General features: G+C 36.0%; 2 protein-coding genes across 4 annotated transcripts in view; one reads left to right on the plus strand and one right to left on the minus strand.

Annotated features, from left to right (window-relative positions):
• The first annotated feature begins 15 nt into the window (after positions 1 to 15).
• Positions 16 to 14,057, plus strand: LOC107679852 (gelsolin-like). Of its 2 annotated transcripts, XM_016475560.1 has the most exons (17): positions 16 to 112; positions 5,520 to 5,717; positions 5,862 to 6,016; positions 6,317 to 6,478; positions 6,555 to 6,704; positions 6,782 to 6,871; positions 6,963 to 7,095; positions 7,182 to 7,486; positions 7,607 to 7,740; positions 7,880 to 7,970; positions 8,813 to 8,839; positions 10,782 to 10,952; positions 11,035 to 11,209; positions 11,557 to 11,678; positions 11,790 to 11,867; positions 12,297 to 12,357; positions 13,498 to 14,057. In XM_016475560.1, exons 2-17 carry the CDS (start codon positions 5,525 to 5,527, stop codon positions 13,665 to 13,667), a joined length of 2,217 nt encoding a protein of 738 aa, XP_016331046.1. In that variant the 5' UTR covers positions 16 to 112; positions 5,520 to 5,524; the 3' UTR covers positions 13,668 to 14,057. The 2 variants fall into 2 exon arrangements, with proteins under 2 accessions (XP_016331046.1, XP_016331047.1); XM_016475561.1 differs by lacking the exon at positions 8,813 to 8,839.
• Positions 14,058 to 15,376: 1,319 nt separating this feature from the next.
• Positions 15,377 to 23,664, minus strand: part of stom (stomatin) — a 26,914-nt gene continuing 18,626 nt past the window's right edge. For both annotated transcript variants that reach the window (XM_016475559.1, XM_016475558.1), the window contains exons 6-9: positions 22,855 to 22,937; positions 21,413 to 21,616; positions 20,877 to 21,011; positions 15,377 to 17,218 (exon numbers count right to left, since the gene is read on the minus strand). In XM_016475559.1, the coding sequence (XP_016331045.1) occupies positions 17,030 to 17,218; positions 20,877 to 21,011; positions 21,413 to 21,616; positions 22,855 to 22,937 (611 nt within the window). In that variant the 3' untranslated portion in view covers positions 15,377 to 17,029. The remainder of the gene's footprint in view (positions 17,219 to 20,876; positions 21,012 to 21,412; positions 21,617 to 22,854; positions 22,938 to 23,664) is intronic.

Raw genomic sequence — 23,664 nt, forward strand, 5'->3', positions numbered from 1 at the left:
TATTTAAGCAGGCTGTCTGAAACAGAGGGGTGTTGCCCTGCCCAGACACAATATTCTGCAATAGCATTTACTGTATCTTCGCTATAGACAGACTCCTGTCATTCAACTATAGGTAAGTCTGTTATATTTTACATCTATGTTACCTTTAACCATTCTCCTCAGCCACAAAGTAATGAAGTCAGCTGAAATGTGACGATTTACCTCACTGCAAACAACGTTGAACTGTTACTTTCCACACAGGCGTCTCTGCGTGCGTGATGTTTCCACTGGAGTGACACTTTTTTACGGGACACGCCAAGAACTCATTGCAGTTTAAATCGTTTCTACATGTGAAGGACGTGCACTATATCGCATTGTTTCACAAAATTGCTGTTTATATGAGCGCTGAAACTGATCATACAAAGCCATATATGGAGAGATTCTGAATTCTGGGATGCGCCTTTTTATTATGCGGTAAAACGGGCTCTTTGGACGTGCGCAGTCTGCAGGACGGCTCTGACCTGCTCTCGCATATGCATTTAGAAGAGAAGGCCCACTATTGATTTTTAGATTGATTTATCTTTTGCTTCAACCTAAGCTGAGTGGAAAAATTGTTGGTTTCAGCATTCAAGTGCAGATAACTAAAGCAAACATATTGGAGTACTTTTAGAGTAAATTTGGTGTTATGTCAAATAATAAAAAAAGAGCTTTGTCGGTTTCAGGAACTTGAATTGTATGCCATGTGCTGTAATAGTTCCACTTTTGATTACTCATCATCAGACCCTTGTGCGCATTTATCATCTGTTACCACAGAAACACACCAAACTGAGACAAACATTAACTTTGTGGTAAAGATGCTGTAGCGAAAGAGGAAGTTGCTCCGCATCACCTCAGGAAACACCTTCAGTGTTTGTGAAAAACTGCAGCAACCTTCCAGCTGAAGTCATGTTCATGACAGTTATTAAGTTGTTTACTCTTTTATTACCTGGATACAGATGGCACCAAACAAATCTGTGGAATACATAATACACTCTTAAAAATTAAGGTTCCAAAAAAGAACCTATTTGCAGCAATAGAATAACTATTTTTGGTTCCCCAAAGAACCTTCAAGTAAAAGCCATTTTTCTCAGTGTAAAGAACATTGAAAAGATCCAATGATCTTTTACTGTAAAGAACATTTTGTAGAATGGAAAGGGTCCATGGATATTAAAATTGCTTCTTGCAACCATAGATACCCACCCACACACACACACATCTCATAGACTTCCATTGTTTTTATATCAGGTTAGTGATATTTTCTATGGCCTAACCCTACCTCTATCCCTAAACATAAATATCACAGAAACAAGAACACCAGCTTGAAATAGAAACATGCATGATTTGACCGATTTATAAGACTTTCTAACTAGTGAGGACATGTAAAATGTCCTTATTACTCGGTTGTCATGATTCACTATATAAGTGAGGACATTTTGCCCTCACAAGTAGCTAAACAAGTACACACACACACAAATATATATATATATATATATATATATATATACATATACGTCTACATGCATGACAATCCAGTTTGTTTCATTCATGCAGCCTGTAGCCGGGTAGATAACTTGCACAAAGACTGATAACATGTTAGCATTTCTTCATGGGTGTTCTATTCCAAACACACCTATACACACACAAAGCTAGTGATTACAAGAATAACAGAGGACTGTGAGAGTATGTGTTATACCGTGCCTCCACAGAAAGTAGAGAAGAGTAGTCTTTTTGAGCTTATTGATGCCACAGATTTGATATACCTCGTCTCCTGCAACTCAGAAACACGTGCAAATGTCTTCCAAGAATATATTTAAGAACAGTAACACACAATGGATTGTATCGATTGCAAGTCCTGTGATATTTTATTATGTCATATAACATTACAAAACCAACATTGGCATGTGACACTATCATCAGATTGATAACACATTCATAGAATTTTCTTTATGCTGCATTGCATGTGTTTGCTTTCGTGAATTTCTTAAGAAAGGTGTTCTGTTAGCTGTTTAACATTAAATTGGTGGAACTAGACAAGGAAGTATCGGCCACACCAATCTGATAGTAAAAATCTGACAGCCTTCATAGCTTGGACTTTGAACGCTTGCATATTCATCTGTATACAAAATTACAATTCTGAGATTCTTGTACTTTAATATGGAGCCTGGCTGTAAAACACAGTCAGTGCAGTCACTGGTTAGGCTGTTTTCTTTTTGGGTAAACACAGGGTGCAGTCAGGAGCTTAAACAAGGCGTAGAATTAATGTTGACAGTGCTAAGATGTTATCTAAGGAGCACTGGTGCTTGTAAAAGGTCTAGGAAGAAATATCTAGGTGGAAAAACCAAGTCAACTCAGGAGTTCCTCTCATTTAGGCATTACTCCAGGAAAAAGGAAGATGATTTAATCAGTTCTTCCAGACTGAGGATTATGTCAAAATACATGAATTATTTTATAATACACATTTGTTAAGTTCAAATTGGATATGTATGCTGGTCATTTAACATATTTCAGAACCACCCCATGTATTCATTTCCACTTCAGATTTATATCCTTTCTGGCAAAATTTTTCAGATGGCCACTATGTCTGAACTTGAGGAAAGAAAGAACTGTGAGGAAACAAAGACTTGTCCATCCAATGTACCATATTTTCTGAATTCAGTTACAAACTTACTACTCAACTGTTGATAGGTATTCAGGTGGGAACTATAGCCTAAATATATTCCCAGGCATACCACATCCACCAAAAAGCATATTAATCCACGAGAAACCACTTTTTCAAGTTTTTTGGTACCACCCCACTCATAATTCTTCTTTCTTTTTTTTTGCAAATCTAATGGAAGCAGTTGTGGCCTTAAAATCCTGATAAAACGGAAGTAACTATAGATATTTTCTTCTGTATTCAGTGAAAAATGTATCAGAGTAAAAAAAAATTGTTATCAAAAAAGAACAAAAATGTAGGTTGGGGACTTGGTTTTATCCATCAGTTATTGATTGGATAGAGGCTGATCTGATATGCCGGAAGTTCGGACTGTGACATTTTGATACAAAATTATGTGGTCAAGACATTTAAATAAAATTTAAACACATGCAGGGTTGAATTATTCACAATAAGATCAACAACATGCATTGAGAAAATACATAGGGTGAACTTTCATTTCATGGTATTCTTGGTATTCGGACATTCTACTGCTTTTTTTTATTAAGGCCTATTCAGAGTATACAGGCACTCCTGTATACTCTGAATCTCCCTCCCATTTTGACCCATAAGCAAATGTCACTTGACCTAGGCTATTTATAGTCTCCTGTGGGCTAGCAGACTGGCGAAAACCTCATCAGCTACATCAGACAAGATGTGTTTAGTTAAGAATAGCCTGTTGTATGCTAAATACCTCATGCAAGTCTCGAGAGTAACCCGGAGCAGTAAATTAGAGACTGAGATCAGACGTTTGCGTGAAACAATGTTCTATTTAATTAGCCTTTCTCTCACACTGAAGCTTTGTGTTCAGAAGAGATTTCAGAAGTTACAATGTCCCTTTATGTACTCTTGGGCACATCAAAATCGACTTGGAAATCAGTTCCAGATCACACAGCATAGACTTTGGTGTACATGCTGATATAGGACAACAGCTGAAGTAGAGCAAATGGTGCTGCATGTCTATTCAAGTTCATTTTAAAGCAGTTGTTTCATATATCTGGCTTAAAATAGATGCCTGATTGTGAAGCATGTGGTGCATAATTGCGGTTTGATCTAATACAGGAAGCGTCAATGAATGCATGATGTCAACTGTATTTTATGCAGTTCTACTGCAGTGCTTAATTGCCGGCCTGGCACATTGTCTTGTGTTACATGAGTGTACAGTAGAGAGAAAAATAAGACCTTATCATCATGATATCAGAATATATGGTTGACTTCTCGTGTCATGTGCTTAGAGATGATGAGAGACAATGTGCCTGATGGATATGATTATTGAAATATATCGGTACCATATCAGTTATCAGCCTATGTTAGAGATTTTTTCTAATCTCTAATTGGTTGATATTGGATATTTCCAATAAATATTGTAGTTAATATTGCATTTTTAATTAGGCAGTCACCCATTTCCCTATTTTTACATTAAGATTACCTTTGTCACACTCAAAGTTAACCTTTAAAAATGAATATACAATTTATATACTGTATATATTGTAATGTTGAGATGCCTAAAATCAATTTTAATTATCGTATTGTGTGTGTGTGTATATATATATATATATATATATATATTCTGTATATATATTGATACTTTTAACAACTTAAAGTTTCTTGGAAAAATGCACCAAGGCTGCATATATTTGATAAAATGTTTAGTAAAAAGGTTAACGATGTGAATAATTATTACAATTTTACAATTTGAAATAACTGTTATTTGATATTTGAATCATGAATCATGTTTTTTTTTTTCAGAATTCTTTGGTGAATTAAAACTTTTGTAACATTATGAATGTATTTACTGTCACTTTTGATCAATTTAATGCATTCTTGCAGAATAAAAGTATTTTTTTCAGAAAGGAAAAAACGTATGTACTCCAAACTTGAACGGTATTTTGTCTTTTACAAAGAAGCAATGACAATTTTGATAATGCATTATTAGGCAGATCATTATACTGGACCAGGAACTTATATCAGAGAATCAGAATCAGAAAGAGCTTTATTGCCTGGTATTTTTACACATACGAGGAATTTGTTTTGGTGATTAACTCATTATACTGTCCTCCTCATCCCTCCTTTTCTTTGACAAAGAAAAAAATAGTTTTTTTGGTAGTCATTGATTCCAGTGCTAAACATTTTTTGCCCTCCTGGGGTTTGGTGTTTCATAATGTATAGAAATCCTAAACCACAACTTCTGAGTTTATTTTGATGGATGTTTGGTAAATATTGATGCTTGGTAAGCACTGCACCCTTCTTGGATGGATACTTTTTTTCTCTCTATGAGGAATGTCTTGTGGTCAGTAAAAAGAATTACAATGCTACCGTCTCATTTCTGAATGACTCATGTCTAAGACATCCTAAACTTCCCCATATCCCCACCCCACGAGTGGGCGGTAAGCTCAGCTGACACAGTCACCCTCCCAGAGGCCCTCGCCATAATAAGTGCTGGCGGGTGACTGTTTGCGAGGGCTGGTGTTCTGAATGATCCGGTCAGGCTGTGTCCACAGTTGGCACTGTCAGTCCAACAGCATTAGTCACAGTGCTTTCTTTTTCCTGCATCCAGCCCAATTGTCCATCACCAAAGAAGGAAACTCCCAGCCACTGGATTTTTATAGTCCAGTTGGATTTATTTAGTTGTTTATCTGCAATGTTTGGATTATCTGCAAAAATTAATCTGCAAATTTGGATCTTTAGAAGTGTGCAAACTCAGGAAATTCAGTAAACAGTTTTATAAATCTCTCACAAATGTAGGCAAAATGCTTTTCACCATTTGCGCCAATTTGAATAAATAATGTGTTTGTGTATTTTTCTCTAGACAGCATGGTGTACCACCCCGAGTTTGAGCGAGCAGGCAAGGAGCCTGGTCTCCAGGTGTGGAGAATTGAGAAGTTTGATTTGGTGGCAGTTCCTGAGAACCTCTATGGAGGGTTCTACACCGGTGATGCTTACGTGGTCCTCAATACTATCAAGCAACGCTCTGGCAACCTACAGTATGACCTCCATTTCTGGCTAGGTAATAGGTCAATGCTGTGTTAAAGAGATTCTGACATTTATTTTAGTACCAAATGTTCTGCCTAATTTTCAAGACAAGCTAGATGGTTCAAATGTCAAATGCATCAGCTACATTTCTTATAGATGCTCTTCCCTCAACTGGCAGGTGACTACTGCACGCAAGATGAAAGTGGGGCGGCTGCCATTTTCACAGTGCAAATGGATGACTATTTGGGTGGAAAGCCCATCCAGTACCGCGAAGTTCAAGGCCATGAGTCCAAAGCTTTTCTGGGATATTTTAAGAAAGGGCTGCAGTATATGGTGAGTGGCCTGAGTGTTGACAGGACAAATGGAAAGTAACTCTAAAGTAACTCATTCAAATAAGGATGTCCAAGATGAAACAAATTTTTCATTGACTGCATTAATTACATTTATTATGTTATATGAATGTCTTATGTTTTTGCCACTAAATGTTAATGTTAAGAATGAAATAGTAATATTGCCAGACATGAACTTCAGTGATGTTTTTTGTTTTGTTTTTCTTTTGCTTTTATTGTTTTGTGTGTGTGTGTGTGTGTTTCGTTTCATTTTGGTTTTGTTTTGTTTTGTTTTGTTTTCCAGAAAGGTGGAGTTGCATCTGGATTCAAGCATGTGGTCACCAATGAAGTTATAGTGCAACGCGTGCTACAGGTCAAAGGTCGGCGTGTTGTCAGAGCAACAGAAGTGCCAGTCAGCTGGGAGAGCTTTAACCAGGGAGACTGCTTTATCCTGGATGTGGGCAACGTGAGTATCATGTGAAGAGAGTAAAAAATATTGTAAAAAACTTAAAAGTAACTGTTTACTCTGTGTATTTTTACAGGAGATCTACCAGTGGTGTGGTTCAAAGAGTAACCGCTTTGAGAAGCTAAAAGCTACTCAGTTTGCGAAGGGCATTCGTGACAATGAACGCAGTGGACGCGCTCGCGTGTATGTGTGTGATGAAGGGGTGGAACGAGAGAAGATGTTGGAGGTAAGACTGACAAAAAGCTTTAACTTCAAAATTGACAAGAGATTCACCAAATACATGATCCAATTATCTGCTGGCAGGTTCTTGGAGAAAAAACAGACCTGCCAGAGGGAGCATCTGATGATATCAAGGCTGATGCCTCCAACAGGAAGTTGGCCAAACTCTATAAGGTAGCCACTGGATTTAAACCATGCAAATATGATAAATAGCCATTGTAGACCATAAGTATATTCAATTTATTGACGTTTTCCTGTACTTCAGGTGTCTGATGCCAGTGGAGACATGACGATTGCCCTGGTGGCCGCTGAGAACCCCTTCTCCCAGAGTGCACTAGAATCAAGCGACTGTTTCATCCTGGATCACGGATCAGATGGCAAGATCTTTGTTTGGAAAGGTAAATGATATTGACAGAGAAAACAAAAATAAACTTTTTTCCTTTTTTTAGACTTCTTTTTTGACACACCAGTGTTCATTTTATAGGCAAAGATGCCAATGTGGAAGAGAGAAAGGCTGCCATGAAGGCAGCAGATGAGTTCATTAAGAAAATGGGTTACCCAAAGCACACACAGGTTCAGATTCTCCCGGAGATGGGCGAGACGCCTCTATTCAAACAATTCTTCAAAAACTGGCGTGATGTGGACCAGACGGAAGGTCTGGGTGTGGCTTATGTCTCAAACAGCATTGCTAAGATCGAGAAGGTGCCGTTCGATGCTTCAACTCTGCATGATTCACCAGCCATGGCTGCCCAACATGGAATGATCGATGATGGCAACGGAGGGAAACAGGTCAGCAAATGAGCACACACTGCATGTAACTTGGCCTGAAGTTAAACAACATGTTGTTTATACAAATACAATGAGGGTACTGTAATGATATTTTTATTTTTATGTCACTTGATGCTTAAGATCTGGCGCATTGAAGGATCAGACAAGGTTCCAGTTGATCCCTCTACTTATGGCCAGTTCTATGGAGGAGACAGTTACATTATCCTGTACAATTACCGCCATGGAGGCAGACAGGGTCACATCATTTACATCTGGTATGACTTCATCTCACACAGTTAATCTAAAGCTTCATCTGACATAATCACAGGAGCACATTCTATGTGTTTTGATTTAACAGTTCAATACGTTTATCCTGTCCGATGATGTCTCACTTGCGTATGATGTCTGTTATAGGCAGGGTAAGGACTCCTCACAAGATGAGATCGGGGCATCTGCCATCTTGGCTGCCCAGCTGGATGATGAGCTTGGAGGTGGACCTGTGCAGGTAATGCTAATAAATAAGTCTCAATGGATCACTTGATCACAATCATATCCATATGTGTAATACTGAATTTATCATTTGGGGCTCCTCCATTAAAAGTACAATTGTGATTCTCTTTTTTAATTGAAGTCAACTTCATGTTACAGCATTCACAACCCATTTTACAACTGCGATGTGGCATATTTATGATGAAACAGTATTCAGTGTAAAGAATGTTGGGCAGGACTTCATTAGATAAGTTTGCTGTCATCTAATGCTCACTTAAATTTAATCTTTAAAAACACTAATAATTTAATAACGCTGTGAAATCTATTGATGCCTAAATTCACTTCTAATTCTAATTAAAATTACTGATTATTTTTAAATTAATTTCTTTTAGTGATTTTTCATTTTTATTGTTAATTTGTTTAGACAAAATATTATAGAATTTTTATATTGTCAGTTTATCAGTTATTTGCCATAACATGAAACTAGTAATCAGTTTACTGGCCTTGGGCAGAACTGTAAAGTCACCATGAAACCAAAATTGACGATTCATCAATTTATTCATGCACAAAATTCATGTGCCCTTACAATTTTGATGAAACTTTTTTGTTGTTGGATTACATGCAATCATGAATCATGGTAAATAAAGTAATTAGGGCTAATTTTGATTTCATGTTGAATAGTTTCAAGCTTCCTGGTGCTCCTGGTTCATACTGTGTCCTCTCATATCTTAGCTACATTTTGTCATTATTGCTGGTTGCATTGGCATTCCCTGATTTTTTTTTCCCATCTGTTAAACGAACTTCCACCTCTATGTCTTTCCTTCCTGTCCATTATTCATATTCTACATCCTGCTGTAGATGACTGGTGCTCCCCTCACCACTCAGGTATCCATATCTCAGGATTGCATGTCCCTGTATAGAGCCTGAATGTTTCTCCACACATTTATACAAATGAAAATGATCTTACATAACATTACATGAACAACAGATACAAGTCTGAAAGGATATTCCTCTGCTTTTTGGAAATTCCTACTCATGTTCCTCGAATGCTTTTTCATTTTCCAGAGTGTAGCAGCATAATGTACATTATAATGTACATTATCTAACTGAATTTGCACAGCTAAAAGAATCAAGGCTTCAGCCGATTTCATTGGTTTCTGCATAATCGGTATGCATGATCAATATGCATAAAGATTATTAAGCTTTTTTTGTAAGGCTCTGTACACTGACATGTATTATCGCTGTATACGCCTCCACTGGTGTACTTGTGTCCTTGTGTCTTCATTTTGATATTTCGTCATTGTGGGAAGTCGGGGGGAAGTCGGGGCCTAATGGTTAGAGAGTCGGACTCGTAACCCAAAGGTTGCGGGTTCGAGTCTCGTTCCGGCAGTGATTGTAGGTGGGGGGAGTGAATGTACAGCGCTCTCTCCCACCTTCAATACCACGACTGAGGTGCCCTTGAGCAAGGCACCGAACCCCCAACTGCTCCCCGGGTGCCGCAGCAAAAAAAATGGCTGCCCACTGCTCCGGGTGTGTGTTCACAGTGTGTGTGTGTTCACTGCTGTGTGTGTGCACTTTGGATGGGATAAATGCAGAGCACTAATTCCGAGTATGGGTCACCATACTTGGCCACGTCACTTTTTCACACTTTCACTTGTGCAACGAACTGTCTTACACATTCATAAATTACTTTTGGGAGTGAGCATGTGAACATTAACAGAAATGCTCCATCATGCATTCACAATATTTTTGTTTTTAAAAAATGTTTAAAGATTCATACTGTGATTTTTTTTTTTTCGGTCTGGATTTATGCGTGCTGTCATGCACATTAAACTGGTACACAAAAAATACATTCAGCATGTTAAAGTAGATGATGTGTAAAATGCAGTAAACAACATCCAATGAATCACCTCTGTTTTGGTCCATTGTACACTATCGGTCAGACGTTTGGGGTCAATAAGATATATATTTTAAATACTTTTATTCAGCAAGGATGCATTAAATTGATCAAAAGTGACAGTAAAAACATTTGTAATATGTTTCAAATAAATGCTGTTCTTTTGAACTTTTTATTCTTCAAATGAAAAAAAACTGTATAAAGGTTTCCACAAAAATATTAAAAGGCACAACTGCAAATCACATATTAGAATAATTATTGAAGGATCATGTGACACTGAATGCTTCAGCTTTGCCATCACATAAATAAATTATATTTTAAAATATAGTAAAATAGTTGTTATAAATTGTAATATTTTTAAACAATATTTCTGTTTTTACTGTATTTCTATGCAAATACATGCAGTCTTTGTGAGCATAAAAGATTTCTTATACCCTAAACGTTTGCACAGTAGTGTATATCTTCTTTACTAAAGCATTGTTTACAGTAAAGAAAAAACCCCCAGAGGTTTAATGGAAGCATAAAGAACAAATATTAACATTGCAGTATATACAATGTATAATTCAGCAGAGAGCAGCATAGGAAGACCAAATGTAAATTTTTGGGGCAAGAGGAGAAAAATAACCACTTTAGCTGCTACCAGCTTGATAAATCTCTGCTTCCTCCTGGAGTTGAACAGCCCACTGTCATCAAGCTGACCACAAAGGATGCTGGGAACGTTGGCGTTAGCTGCACGTTCCTCACAGTGAGCTCCACACTGCCACCCTGTGGAATTAAATGCATCCTCAACCAAAGACTCTTGAAAAGCCAATGACAATGTTGCATTGTGTCTGATATACTGCATATCTGAATTACAGAATTGTAATAGTTTTGCGAAAGCATGACTTCGTGTTTTCTCTGTTTAATGTGCACTTGCTGTGTATTTTTCAGGTGCGGGTGGTTCAGGGTAAGGAACCTGCTCACCTCATGGGTCTGTTCGGAGGGAAGCCTATGGTGGTGCACCAGGGCGGCACCTCCAGGGAAGGAGGTCAGACTGCGCCAGCCGAGACTCAGCTGTTCCAAGTGCGCTCAAACTCCACAGGGTGCACACGAGCGGTGGAGGTCAGCATCTAATATTTACTATTGGTGGGAGCTTTTAAATATTCTCTAAATATTTGCTGATCTTAACCGTTGTTGTATCTAGGTTGATGCCGTGTCCTCCAATCTGAACTCCAACGATGCCTTTGTCCTGGTGACCCCGGCTGCATCTTTCATATGGGTGGGACGAGGAGCCTGTGATACAGAGAAACGTGGGGCACAGCAGCTCTGTGATATCCTTGGAGTGTCGTCCTCCGAGCTGGGTGAAGGAGGGGAGGATGGTGAGGACTCATCTGAAATTTTCAAAGTAATATTTCACCCAGAAGTTTTAAAAAGGCCACAAAAAGAGTGAGAAGCATCATAATAGTGGTTCATGTAGCTTATGTGACAGTATTTAAATTTTTGGGTGAACTACTTTTAAGATGAATGAAAAATAAAACAAAAGAAATTAATCATTTAATTCTTTCATTTAATTTTTTTAATTATTTTATTCATATTTGATTCATGTGTGACCATTTTTTATTACTATATATATTATAAGCATTTATGATTTTGATAGACTTATTGTTTTTCAAGTGATTCTCATAATTAAGCTCATGTGAATATACATGTATGCATCACACTGCAGGTAGTTTCTGGGACACTCTGGGAGGAAAGGCTGATTACCGCACGTCCGCCAGGCTAAAGGACAAGATGAATGCCCACCCACCACAACTGTTCGCCTGCTCAAACAAAACTGGCCGTTTCATTGTGAGTAACACACCCAGATTTTTTGCCTGCCCTGATTTAAATACAGCAAGTATATTGTCAGTGTAGTATGATCAAGAGCTATTCATTATGGATGCATTGATATCCATGCAGATTGAAGAAGTTCCTGGAGAGATGACTCAAGAAGACCTGGCTACAGATGATGTCATGATCCTGGACACCTGGGATCAGGTAAACTGACTACTTTAACAGGATTGTTCTACTTTACATAGTGTTGCAATCAAGGAGATCTCATTTATAAAGGGAGAGCTGTATATTCCCATTCATATCAATGGAAGCATGTGACCTGGAAATGTTATTATATCAGTAATGGAGAAACATGCTTTTTGTCTGCATAATTGTGCAGTTACAGCATCGACTGGTAGGGATGCAGAAGCTAACCGGCCAAACCTTGAACCCTTCTGGATTCAATAAAATGTCCAAATAGTTGGTTAATCATTACATTTCTATATGCAGAGCTATTGTTAAGGCAGTTCAGTTAAATTTTGTACCATACTTGTCTTGCATGACTCTTTTATTAATGCAGTGACATGCAACTGACGTTTAATAAATTTATAATGCATCACAGAGAATTGTAAGGAATCTTGATGTGTTTTGCAGGTGTTTGTTTGGATTGGTAATGAAGCTCATGATGACGAGAAGACTGAGGCAATGACTTCAGGTAAGGCACCTTAAAACACTTTATACTTCTAATTATAATTCACTGCATAAAGTATAAAACAGTAAGTTTTACCATACTAGAGTAAACAGTGTATTACCATACATACTAGTATGCATTTTTTTTTCTTTGTGTAGAACACTCAAATTACCTACTACATCCCTCATGTGAAGTACACAACAAATCATTGCATGGTATACTGTATCCCACAATGCAACTCTTGTTTATCCAAGTGATTTTTAATATTTATTTTTGACAAAACTGACAATATTTATTTAGGATAAAACAGAACAAAACAAAACAATAAAATGTATTTAGATTTTTTAAAATTTTGTTCCAAAATGATAACTGGGTGCCACTTATATACAGGTGCATCTCAATAAATTAGAATGTCGTGGAAAAGTTCATTTATTTCAGTAATTCAACTCAAATTGTGAAACTCGTGTATTAAATAAATTCAATGCACACAGACTGAAGTAGTTTAAGTCTTTGGTTCTTTTAATTGTGATGATTTTGGCTCACATTTAACAAAAACCCACCAATTCACTATCTCAACAAATTAGAATACTTCATAAGACCAATAAAAAAAACATTTTTAGTGAATTGTTGGCCTTCTGGAAAGTATGTTCATTTACTGTACATGTACTCAATACTTGGTAGGGGCTCCTTTTGCTTTAATTACTGCCTCAATTCGGCGTGGCATGGAGGTGATCAGTTTGTGGCACTTTTCCACGACATTCTAATTTATTGAGATGCACCTGTACTAGACAACCAAAACATATTTTCATTTATAAAATCATTCTAATATGCTGTTTTGGTGCTCAAGGAAATTAATCATATGATCAGTTGAAAAGAGTTTAGCTGTTTAATATTTTTGTGGAAACCAACATACACTTTTTTCATAATTCTTTGCTGAATAGAAAATTCAAAAGAACAGCATTTATTTGGAATCTGTTAATGCATGTCATGACAGATTTTTTCAGTTAATATTGTCTGTGGTCCATGCTACAGTCCAGTAGGTGGCGATAATGTTTGCAAGATAGAAAGGAAGATAGAAACTTGAGCATATTTTGAAATCCCAAAACACTTTATAATGTGTCCTTTTATGAATCCCATATTAAACTTCCTTTTCTCTCTCTCCAGCTGCCCGATACATTGAGACGGACCCAGCCAACCGTGACCCACGTACACCCATCGTGAAGATTAAACAAGGCTTTGAGCCGCCCACATTCACAGGCTGGTTCCTGGGCTGGGACCACGACTACTGGAGCACTGACCCCCTGGAGCGGGCCATGGCGGAGCTGGAGATCTGAACATTGAGCTGTCACCCCTGACCTTTAAACCCCACTACCTTACTGCAAGTTGATCAAAGTTGCCCTTAGATTCATATAAGATGCCAATTTGATGCTTATGAAGGTTTAATCATGGATTCAAAAACCAAAGCTGCTCCTGGGTCAGTATCAAAAGGCAATTTTTAAACTGCCCTGAGCTTTAGTCACCAAACATAAGGCAACTCCATTCATTTAACTACTTTTTACTTCTGTATTTAAGTGTTTTCGTTCTGTGCTCAACAGTTTTTACTCTTGTAAAGCTTTTAGATTGTTGTGCTTGGTCTGCACACCTTATGTTGCTGAAAGGATATCTTTGTCAAAATCAGTCAGGTATCTTTTTGCCTTCTTTTTCTATAAATCTTTTTAATGTGACCAGTATCAAGAGTTTTACTATAAATAATACTTTAGTGTTTTTAATTAATATTTTTATGATGAGCAATGCTTATGATGCCACCAAAGATATGAGGCATTTCCACCTTGTCGCTATTCCATCTGACACTCAGGAGTTCAGTGATTGGCTGTGTGCTGAATAGAATACTAGCATACTACTCATACTGTTCTGTAAGTGTATTATAGTGTATATACAGTATATATTTATATACATGAAATACCTAGATAACCTTCTACATTTGCCAAAATGTGCAGTATACGACATAGCATGCTCTGTTGAACATTTCATCCCAAAGTGTTCCACAATTGTTGTTAACTAAAAAGAAATAGTTGTAAATGTAAATAAAGCTAAAATAAACTATAAATAATGGATGAAGAACTTAAACTAAATGAAAATCTGAAATGTTGCTTTGGCAACTGAAAGAAAGTTGAAGTTGAAGCACAAAAATGAACTGGAAATAACTCAAACTAAAATTTAAATAAATAAAAACAACAGCAAAGAATAAAAATTGCAAAAGCACATAACACAATTACTAAAATGAAAACTGAAAATATAAAAGAAAATTCAACATAACAATAAAAAACTATAGTAGTATATAGTACTATAACGCACTTGAGCATTCAGGTGGTAATATCAATATCAGTTATATCAACCACGATTTTTAATGACTGATTGCTAAATCAGACTGCCAAATGTTAACACAAAACTGGCTTAAAAATGTAAAAACTTAATACATTTAAAATGGCTATCATTTAATGTGTATTGTGTGACAACAACATAACATGGTTTAAAACTCTTATTGTGAAGTAATACCCATTTCACATTTTTAATTAGGCAGTATACTGTACATACTGAGCAGTATCCAGTTAGTAAGCTAGTATTCATTCCAAACACAGCCATGGTCCGTGTGAGCAATGACAATTATTATTATTATTATTTTTAAGACTATTAAATCCATTACTGGAGTTTTAAAGGAGCATGTCTTGTTAGAGGCCTAGAGAAGCAGAGGCCTTATTATTCTTACATATGCAATGGTAAGACTGAATGGATGTGCAGCAGAAGGTCTGCTGTTTATTTCTAGGGGCTGGTTTAGATAACTGTTAACATATGGGTCAATCAACTGCCTGAAGATCAGCTAAAATGCTATAACTTATAGTGCAGAGGTGAGTTGCCTTTGATACTTGCTGAAGACTCGTATAGCAACTTATTCATAAGGGTTATTCCAGATACCTCTGCTTTTGCAAATCCATCTATACCTGAAATAAAAAATAAAATAACAATTTGCCAGTTTTCCTACTTATACAATAAAGAACCACAACCCCGAAAGGTTTCAAGAGTGTTCTTCAAAGACTGATTTATGCATCATATAGCAGTCTGGAAAATAATGAGGTAAATGTACTTATACGTCATGAGAAAGATTATATTACACATTATGATTTACTAAAGGGAATGGGACAGTCACACATCAAAAATATATGATATTCAAACAAAAAAAGTATTACAATGTACATAAAAGTGAGTTGGACAAAACAACAGATGTGATATTCAGTTAAATGAGAGAATAAACAATTACATATAGAACTGTAATAGACTGATACATGATGAAAATACAAATATTTGGAAATGTTGTTGAAATCTTAAACAGTCCTAAGCAGCACTGACAGTAATTTCACATCTTTTGACAAGTCTGTAATTCCATCCTCTGATATTTGAAGCAGCAAATAGTCTTTAAAAGCACAAACATTGACCTCTATAGCCTTAATTTGTTTTCAGCTGCAATCTGATGTAAAATATTACATTACATGTATGTAAATGTCTGGTAGATAAAATAGTAAGATAGAGGAATTTATAAATCAAGTGATAAAATATTAATGTGACATTAAATGGATGAATAAATGCATTGTGGTTTTAAAAATCAACCATCATGTAAAGCTATAAATATTAATTCAGTAATTGAAATGGATATGGCTTAAGGCTTTTATATTGACAGTCAACATTAATAAAGGTTTAAGAAAGCAAGAAAAACTGGTAGGCACATTAAGCACTGCTCTCAGTTCCATGTTTTGACACCTGATACTATCTAAATATTCCTTTAGATGGTTTATTATCTATTTGACAATCAAGGTTAGGTTACATGTGCCTGAAACACACATGCACTCATATGACCAGAAGATGTTCCAAAAAGCTCTCAATTTGTAAGTCCAAATTTTGGTATGGTAAGTATGAAAAAAAGTTGAAAAGGCAACAATGTGATTTTTTTGTTCAAGGGCAGGAAATTATTTAAAATTGGAATCTTATTTAGCAAATATTTTATGACTTTAATATTGTTTGGTTGTATCAGATTTCCTTCAGACAGAGTGAACAGGTCTTTACTAGGAACATCTACAGGTCAGAGTGTGTATGTGGTGTATGTACAGTAGGGTCCAAAAGTGAGACCACTAGTGAAAACATTTATATTGTGCATGTTTCTAATATAGTATACTATTATAATAACAATTTGAGTGGTTAAAATTAAAAAATGTACATGGGTTTCAGGATTTACCTGTATTTCATGTTAACAACAGCAGCACTCAAGCTGCATGAACTCCACAAATTTGTGTTAAACTTGATGCTCATGTTCTCCAGCATGATTTGAGATGATCCAAAGAGCATCTTGAACATCTGACCATCTGTACAGAGTCACATGATCACCAATTTTCTCTTTTTTAATTAGTGACTTGCAAACACAACCTCAAATACTTCATCTTCATTTCACGTAATGATGTTTCTTAGATTTAAGTTTTCCAACAATGAATACCAGAATTCAATGTGGTCTCAGACTTCTGGACCCGGCTGCACCGGGTATACTCACATGAGTGCATGTTATATAACGTCAGTCTGTTCATTACTGCATGGATGCATCTGTATGTATGTATGTGTGCGTGTGTGTAGGTTGCTTCACGTGGCTCTTAGTTCAGTGCTTCATGAAGGACTGCATCATGTCAATGGGCAGAGGGAAAATGATGGTGGAGTTCTTCTCGGCTGCGATGGTGTTAAGGGTCTGGAGGTAGCGCAGCTGCAAAGCAGAGGGGGACTCTGCGATCACCAGAGATGCCTCCTTCAGTGCTCGTGACGCATTCATTTCTCCCTCAGCAGCTATCACCTACAGACAGCAGAGAGGCGGTGTGGAAAAAAAAAAAAAGCATGTGGTCTCGATTTAGCAAACCTTGTATACTGCACAAAACTTCCACCCCTTAACCCAGTTTCAAATTGACACCCACTCTTTGCCCTGAAGTCATACTGTGAGTTATCTCATCGTTCCTTCGAAGCAACAGTTCACCCAAAAATACAAATTTTCTGAAAATGTACTCCTCCTCAGGCCATCCAAGATGTAGATGAGTTTGTTTCTTCATTAGAACAGAATTGGAGTAATTTAGTATTAGTTGCTCACCAGTGGATCCACTGCATTGAATGGGTGCCGTCAGAATGAGAGTCCAGACAGCTGATAAAAACATCACAATAATCCACATGACTCCACCCCAATAATTAACCTCTTGTGAAGTGAAAAGCTGTGTGTTTATAAGAAACAAATCCATTATTAAGACACTTTTACATACTGGTAAAAAATGTATAGCCTGAATGCACTGTAAGTCGCTTTGGATAAAAGCGTCTGCTAAATGCATAAATTAATTAAATTAAAATTAATTAATTAATTAAATTAATTTAAATTAATAAATAACTTTTCCTCTTTCCATCCTCGATCCATAATATTGCTTTCTCCAGTGGAAAAAGTAATCTTGTCTGAATCAGGAGAAAAATACGCACTGATCAAGTATTGTTTACAAGTAAAAACAGTCCAAAAAAAGTTCTAAACATATCTATAACATAAAACAGGAAATGGACGTTTTCATTGGAGGAAGCATTATCTTAGATTACGGACTTTAAAGGGGTGGTTGATTAATATTTCTCTTTTTTAACTTTAGTTAGTGTGTAATGTTGCTGTTAAAGCATAAACAACTTCTGCAAAGTTACGAAGCTCAAAGTTCAGTGCAAAGGGAGATATTTTCTTATAAAAAAAACAGCTGTTCAACGTACAACGTGCTTCATCCTGGGTTTGTGACATCACTAACCATAAAATTTACATAAACCCGCCCCCGGGAACACGCAACAAAGGGGGCGAGGCCATGTTGGGTTGCTTTAGAGAAGAGGAAGAGTTGTGGTAGTTGTGGTTGATGCCATCATGTCGAAACACTGTTATTTTCACCCCGATTGCAGGGGCTCTTTGTTGGTTAAAATTTTAAAAATTTATGAAGGACTGCTTCCTCAATCTACGCACGTTCAATGCCGGTACACTAGAAAAAAAACAAACGAATCATGAACACGTTACACTGCACCCCATAAACACAATCAAGCCTTCGAAAAAAGCTGATCAACCACCCCTTTAAAGTTAAAATGCCTTAATGATGGATTTGCTTCTTACTCACTGAAGCCATGTAGATTACTTGTGGATTATTGTGATGCTTTTATCAGCTGTTTGGACTCTCATTCTGATGGCACTCATTCACTGCAGAGGATCCATTAGTGATGTAATGTTAAAATCTATCTATCTATCTATCTATGGCCTGAGGGCGAGAAAATATTCATAAATATTATTTGTGGGTGAAATCATTCCTTTAAGCAACTTGCCTGGTTTTGCTTTATGACCGAGAGTATACATTGCACAAGTTTTTATCAAATAAATGTTCTTAAAATCAGTACTTATTTTTTCCCACAAAAATTATTTAAAGACAAAATGTGTACAATTATAACAATTTTAAATGCACACATTTTGAAATGTTTCTAAATGTCTCTTGATGGTTTCACAAAACAAATAGGCCTAGTGGTTGGAATAAACCACATTTTTGTTTTACTGCAAGTAAACCTGTGTTTGAAGGGATAGTTCAACCAAAAAAGAAAATTCTGTCATCATTTACTCAGCCTCAAGTTTTTCCAATTATTTTTGTCCATACTATGGAACTGTTTGGTAACCAAATTCTTCTAAATGTCTTCTTCTGTGCTCAACAGAAGAAATAAACTCATACAGGTGTGGAATAATAATTTGAGGGTGAGTAAATGATGACAGAATTTTCATTTTCTGGTGAACTATCACTTTATTATAGTTTGGCTCAGGTTTATGGTTTTTGTTTTTGGTTTTTGAGGATCAAGTGTTGCCACACAACCTCTCTATACTGGCATCTGGCTAATATTGCTGTCTGAATATTTTTACCAAGTGACGGATGAATTTGTGCCAAAATACCGCAGAGTTTGACTAAAGGCACAGCCTTTGACGTCATCCGAGTTCCAATGCTATACGTTACTTCTTTTAAAAGTGTCTGCTAAACACCTACTATACTTATATAGTTGATGCTGAGAGGTTTAAACTTTTAAATAACCAGGACAGTGGTTTCCCACTTCTCTCTGTGTGGCTGATGTAGGCTGGGGCATTGATTTGAAGAAAACATTCTTTTTGTATCTGAGCTAAGCATGGAAGAATAATTGTGCACCAAAAATAAAATCATTAAAACTTCCTTTCCCATGTTCTTCTGAGGGCATGTGCTCTCATGAACATTTTTAAGGAGGGCAATTCAACTGCACAGGGAAGAAGTTAACCAGGCATACAGCTGGAAATGTAAAAATAAAGGCTCTCACATAAATAAACAGACAAATTAGTGGGAAATACACACAGAAATAGGAAAGGAGTTGTCACTTCCGCTTCCTATGAGAGTATTGCGGTGGTCTTGCCTCAGAGCAGAGAACGCTTGCATTCAGCTCCCACACATTCCAATAATTTGGTCTACAGTATGTACATGCATGTACATGAGAGGATGATTAATATGTGTTTGCCAGCAAAATCTTATCAAATATAAATATAATCATCAGTCCACATAATGAACATTATCCAAGAGTATCCTGTGTGTGTGTGTGTGTGTAATAAGGAAAAATAATGCACTAGACTTTTAGTGTTCTGACCTATATATATATATATATATATATATTCTGAAATATTAATACAATTTTTTATTTTTTAATATATTTTAATACGTTATTCATTCCTGTGATGGCAGAGCTGAATTTTCAGCAGCCATTACTCCAGTCTTCAGTGTCACATGATCCTTCAAAAATCATCCTAATATGTTGATTTGGTGCTCAAGAAACATTCCTTACTATTGTCAATGTTGAAAACAGTTGTGCTGCTTAATATTGTTGTGGAAGCTGTGATACATTTTAAAAAGTATAAAGTTCAACAGAGCATTTATTTCAACATTAACGACATTAATGTTATAAATGTCTTTATTGTCATTTTTGATCAACTGAATGTGTCTTTGCTCAATAAAAGTATTAATTTATTTTAAAAAACGTAAAACTTATCCCAAACTTTGAAATGGTAGTTTATACATAGTAAGCACACAAAATTATATTTATATGTGAATTATATATTATTTTCCATCATTTTTATTTCTTAATTAATAATAAAATATTTTATAAATGTGTACATTTTACAAGTCTTTCTAAGATTACAAATAGTGTTTTTAAAAAGTATTTGGACATTTGTAATGCAAGTTTTTGCACTAGATAATTCCAATTTTACTCTTTAAGTCCACTTATAATGTTAGGCAAGGCATTAAAAACAGTCCTGATTTGGTTTTGTTTAATAATTTTCCATCCTCTTTCTAAATTAATCTGTTTACTTTTAACACCTGAGACATCTGTTATGATTGTCTAACAACTTTCCATGTGAAATGCGTAATAGCGCCACTTACTAAATATCAAAAGCATGTTACCTTAGCTCTGGCCTCTCTGGTTGCTTCAGCCTCAGCCGCCATGGCCCTCTGGAGCTGCTGGGGCAGTTTGACGTCCTTAATCTCCACACGTTCCACTTTAATACCCCAGTCATCTGTGGCATCATCTAAAGTGGACTAAAGAAAAAAACAGAGTCAAGTCTAAACACTTCTTCTCAGAGATTCCTCATGCCTCGTGCTCCTCATGAATGAAGCACTGTGCCAAGTGTGCCTGTCATGAAGAATGTCCCCCATAGTTTTTTAAAGGATGTCAGATGGAATGAGCGAACGGCGGGCCACGTGCGAACTGAGGAAGGTGCTAGCAGTGCAGTCGAGCTGGATAAGTCAGCGTCTCGGCTGAGATACAGTGAATGCACTGCCTGAAGTTGTGGAATGTCTGCTTGAATCAGGTCTAGTCCAAACCAATTCAATGAGACAATAAGCTCTATTTTTTATTTTTGGGTGATCTATTTCTTTAAAAGTTTAACTCTTGTTTTGTATTGTAAAGTTTGTATGTGTTGTGTAGTGTAGTGTGTTACCTGCATACTGTGGGCGATTTCCTCCCGGTCAGACAGGATCTCTGCCAGGTTCTTTGTACCCAGCACGTTCCTCAGGGTGGTCTGTGCCAACAGACGAGTGGCTGCATCAGCATTTGTGATGTTGGCAACTGCCAGCGTTGCGTTTTGTACGCGGTAGTAGACTACACCATCTACACTCACTGTCACAGAGTCCTTTGTCAGCACCTGTGACGATGAATGCACACAGACTATTTAATCAAAAACATCATCTGGGTGATATTCTGGGAAAAAACAATGAAACAACCACAAAACTACACTATTTTGGTATAATTTTGGTATAATTAAGATTTTTTTAAATGTTTTGAAAGATGTCTCTCATGCTCACAAGGTCTGCATTTATTTGACCAAAAACACAGTAAAAAAAAAAAAAAAAAAATTACCAATTTATAATAACGGTTTTCTATTTGAATTTTTATTATTCCTGTGATGGCAAAGCTGAATTTTAAGCAGCCATTACTCCAGTCTTTAGTGCCGCATGATCCTTCAAAAATCATTCTTATATCCTGATTTGGTGCATATCAGTACTTTGAAACATTTCTTACTCTTATCAATGTTGAAAACAGTTGCGCTGCTTAATATTTTTGTGGAAACTGTACACTACCATTAAAATGTTTGGGCTAAGCAAGTTTTAAAAAGAAAAAAAAAATTAATTAATACTTTTAATCGGAAAGGATGCATTAAACTGATCACGAGTGACAGTAAAGTCATTTAATGTTACAAAAGATTTCTATTTCTAATAAATGCTTTTCTTTTGAACTTTCTATTAATCAAAGAATCTTGATGTATAACAGTTTCCACAAAAATCTTAAGAATATTTTCAAAATTGATAATAATAAGAAACTTTATTAAAAAGTGAGCACCACTAATACTTGATAATAATTAAGCACCAATTCAGCATTTCAGAATGATTGCTGAAGAAACATATGACACTGAAGACTGGCTGCTGAAAATTCAGCTTTGCTGTCACAGTCATAAATTATATTTTAAAATATATTAAAACAGAAAACATTTATTTTAAATTAAAATAATATTTCACAATATAACAGTTTTTACTGTATTTTTGAACAAATAAATGCAGCCTCGGTGAGCAACTTCTCTCTCAAAAAAAAATTCAAAACTCTTAAAGACGATTATCTTTAAAGGTAAAGTATGTAATTTCTGCAGCAATAGTGGTACAACATGGAACTGCAAACATAATTTCAGCTCCCCAAAAACTCCAACCACCTGTTTGCACTTTTTAGAATGTCATCATAAATTATTTGCTTATAGTCACTGAACATTAAACTGTGTGGTAAATGTATTAACACTGTAATGATGACATGCTTCACCTTTATACTGATGCTGTTCATGTGATAAAACAGAGGCTGAAGTTGAGGATTAGTGTTTTGTGTGTGTGATCTCACCTCCTGAGGGGGGATATCAAAGGTGATGGTGCGCATATCCACATTGATAAAGCTGTCCGTGCATGGCAAGATGAAGAAAAGACCTGTGTGAGACAACACACACACACACACACACACAAACACAACAAAAGATTTAACAGCAGCAGACACTCAGAGCATCATAATCATTAACTCTCAGAAACAGGGCTGATCTTCAATGAGTGCACAACTGGCAATCTACCAAATTCCATTCTCACTGCCAACTGGACCTAGCTGACTGCATTCACGAGTATAGTGAATGATTGCACTGACATCTGCTTTGATGCTTTACAGTACAGTAGTTTCATCAGTTTATAGGACTAGTTTTTTAGTGAATGATAAAAAACTAAATACATTTTGTAAAATAGTTGCATAAAATAAAATATATTATGATTTGAATATTTTTGAAAGAAGTCTCTTATGTTCACCAAGACTTCATGTATTTGATTTAAAATCAGATAAAATAAAAAACACTAAATTTACGATGTATTATTAGAATTTAATATATATATATATATATTTTAAAGAATTCATTAAAAAATAATAAAAAATTAATAGAAAGGTTTTTTTTATTTTATTCGAAATATACATTTGAAATATACATTTTTTGTATCAATGTAAAATCTTTTATTGTTGCTTTTGATTAATTTAATGCATGAATAAAAGCATTAATTTCTTAAAAACATATATGTATGTATGTATGTATATATATATATTAGGGCTGGACAATAATTCAATATCTATGTATCGCGATATAATTTTTTTCAATAACGGTGATATGATTTTTAAACA

This window comes from Sinocyclocheilus anshuiensis, unplaced genomic scaffold (assembly GCF_001515605.1).
Source record: "Sinocyclocheilus anshuiensis isolate Anshui unplaced genomic scaffold, SAMN03320099.WGS_v1.1 scaffold488, whole genome shotgun sequence".
In the NCBI taxonomy this organism is placed as follows: domain Eukaryota; kingdom Metazoa; phylum Chordata; class Actinopteri; order Cypriniformes; family Cyprinidae; genus Sinocyclocheilus; species Sinocyclocheilus anshuiensis.

Bases quoted from the DNA above. Each gene is read 5' to 3' on its own strand.
- LOC107679852 (XM_016475560.1), top strand. From the start codon at position 5,525: ATGGTGTACCACCCCGAGTTTGAGCGAGCAGGCAAGGAGCCTGGTCTC. The intron at 5,718-5,861 runs GTAATAGGTCAA...CTCAACTGGCAG, and splicing joins TGACCTCCATTTCTGGCTAG to GTGACTACTGCACGCAAGAT. The intron at 7,096-7,181 runs GTAAATGATATT...TTCATTTTATAG, and splicing joins CAAGATCTTTGTTTGGAAAG to GCAAAGATGCCAATGTGGAA.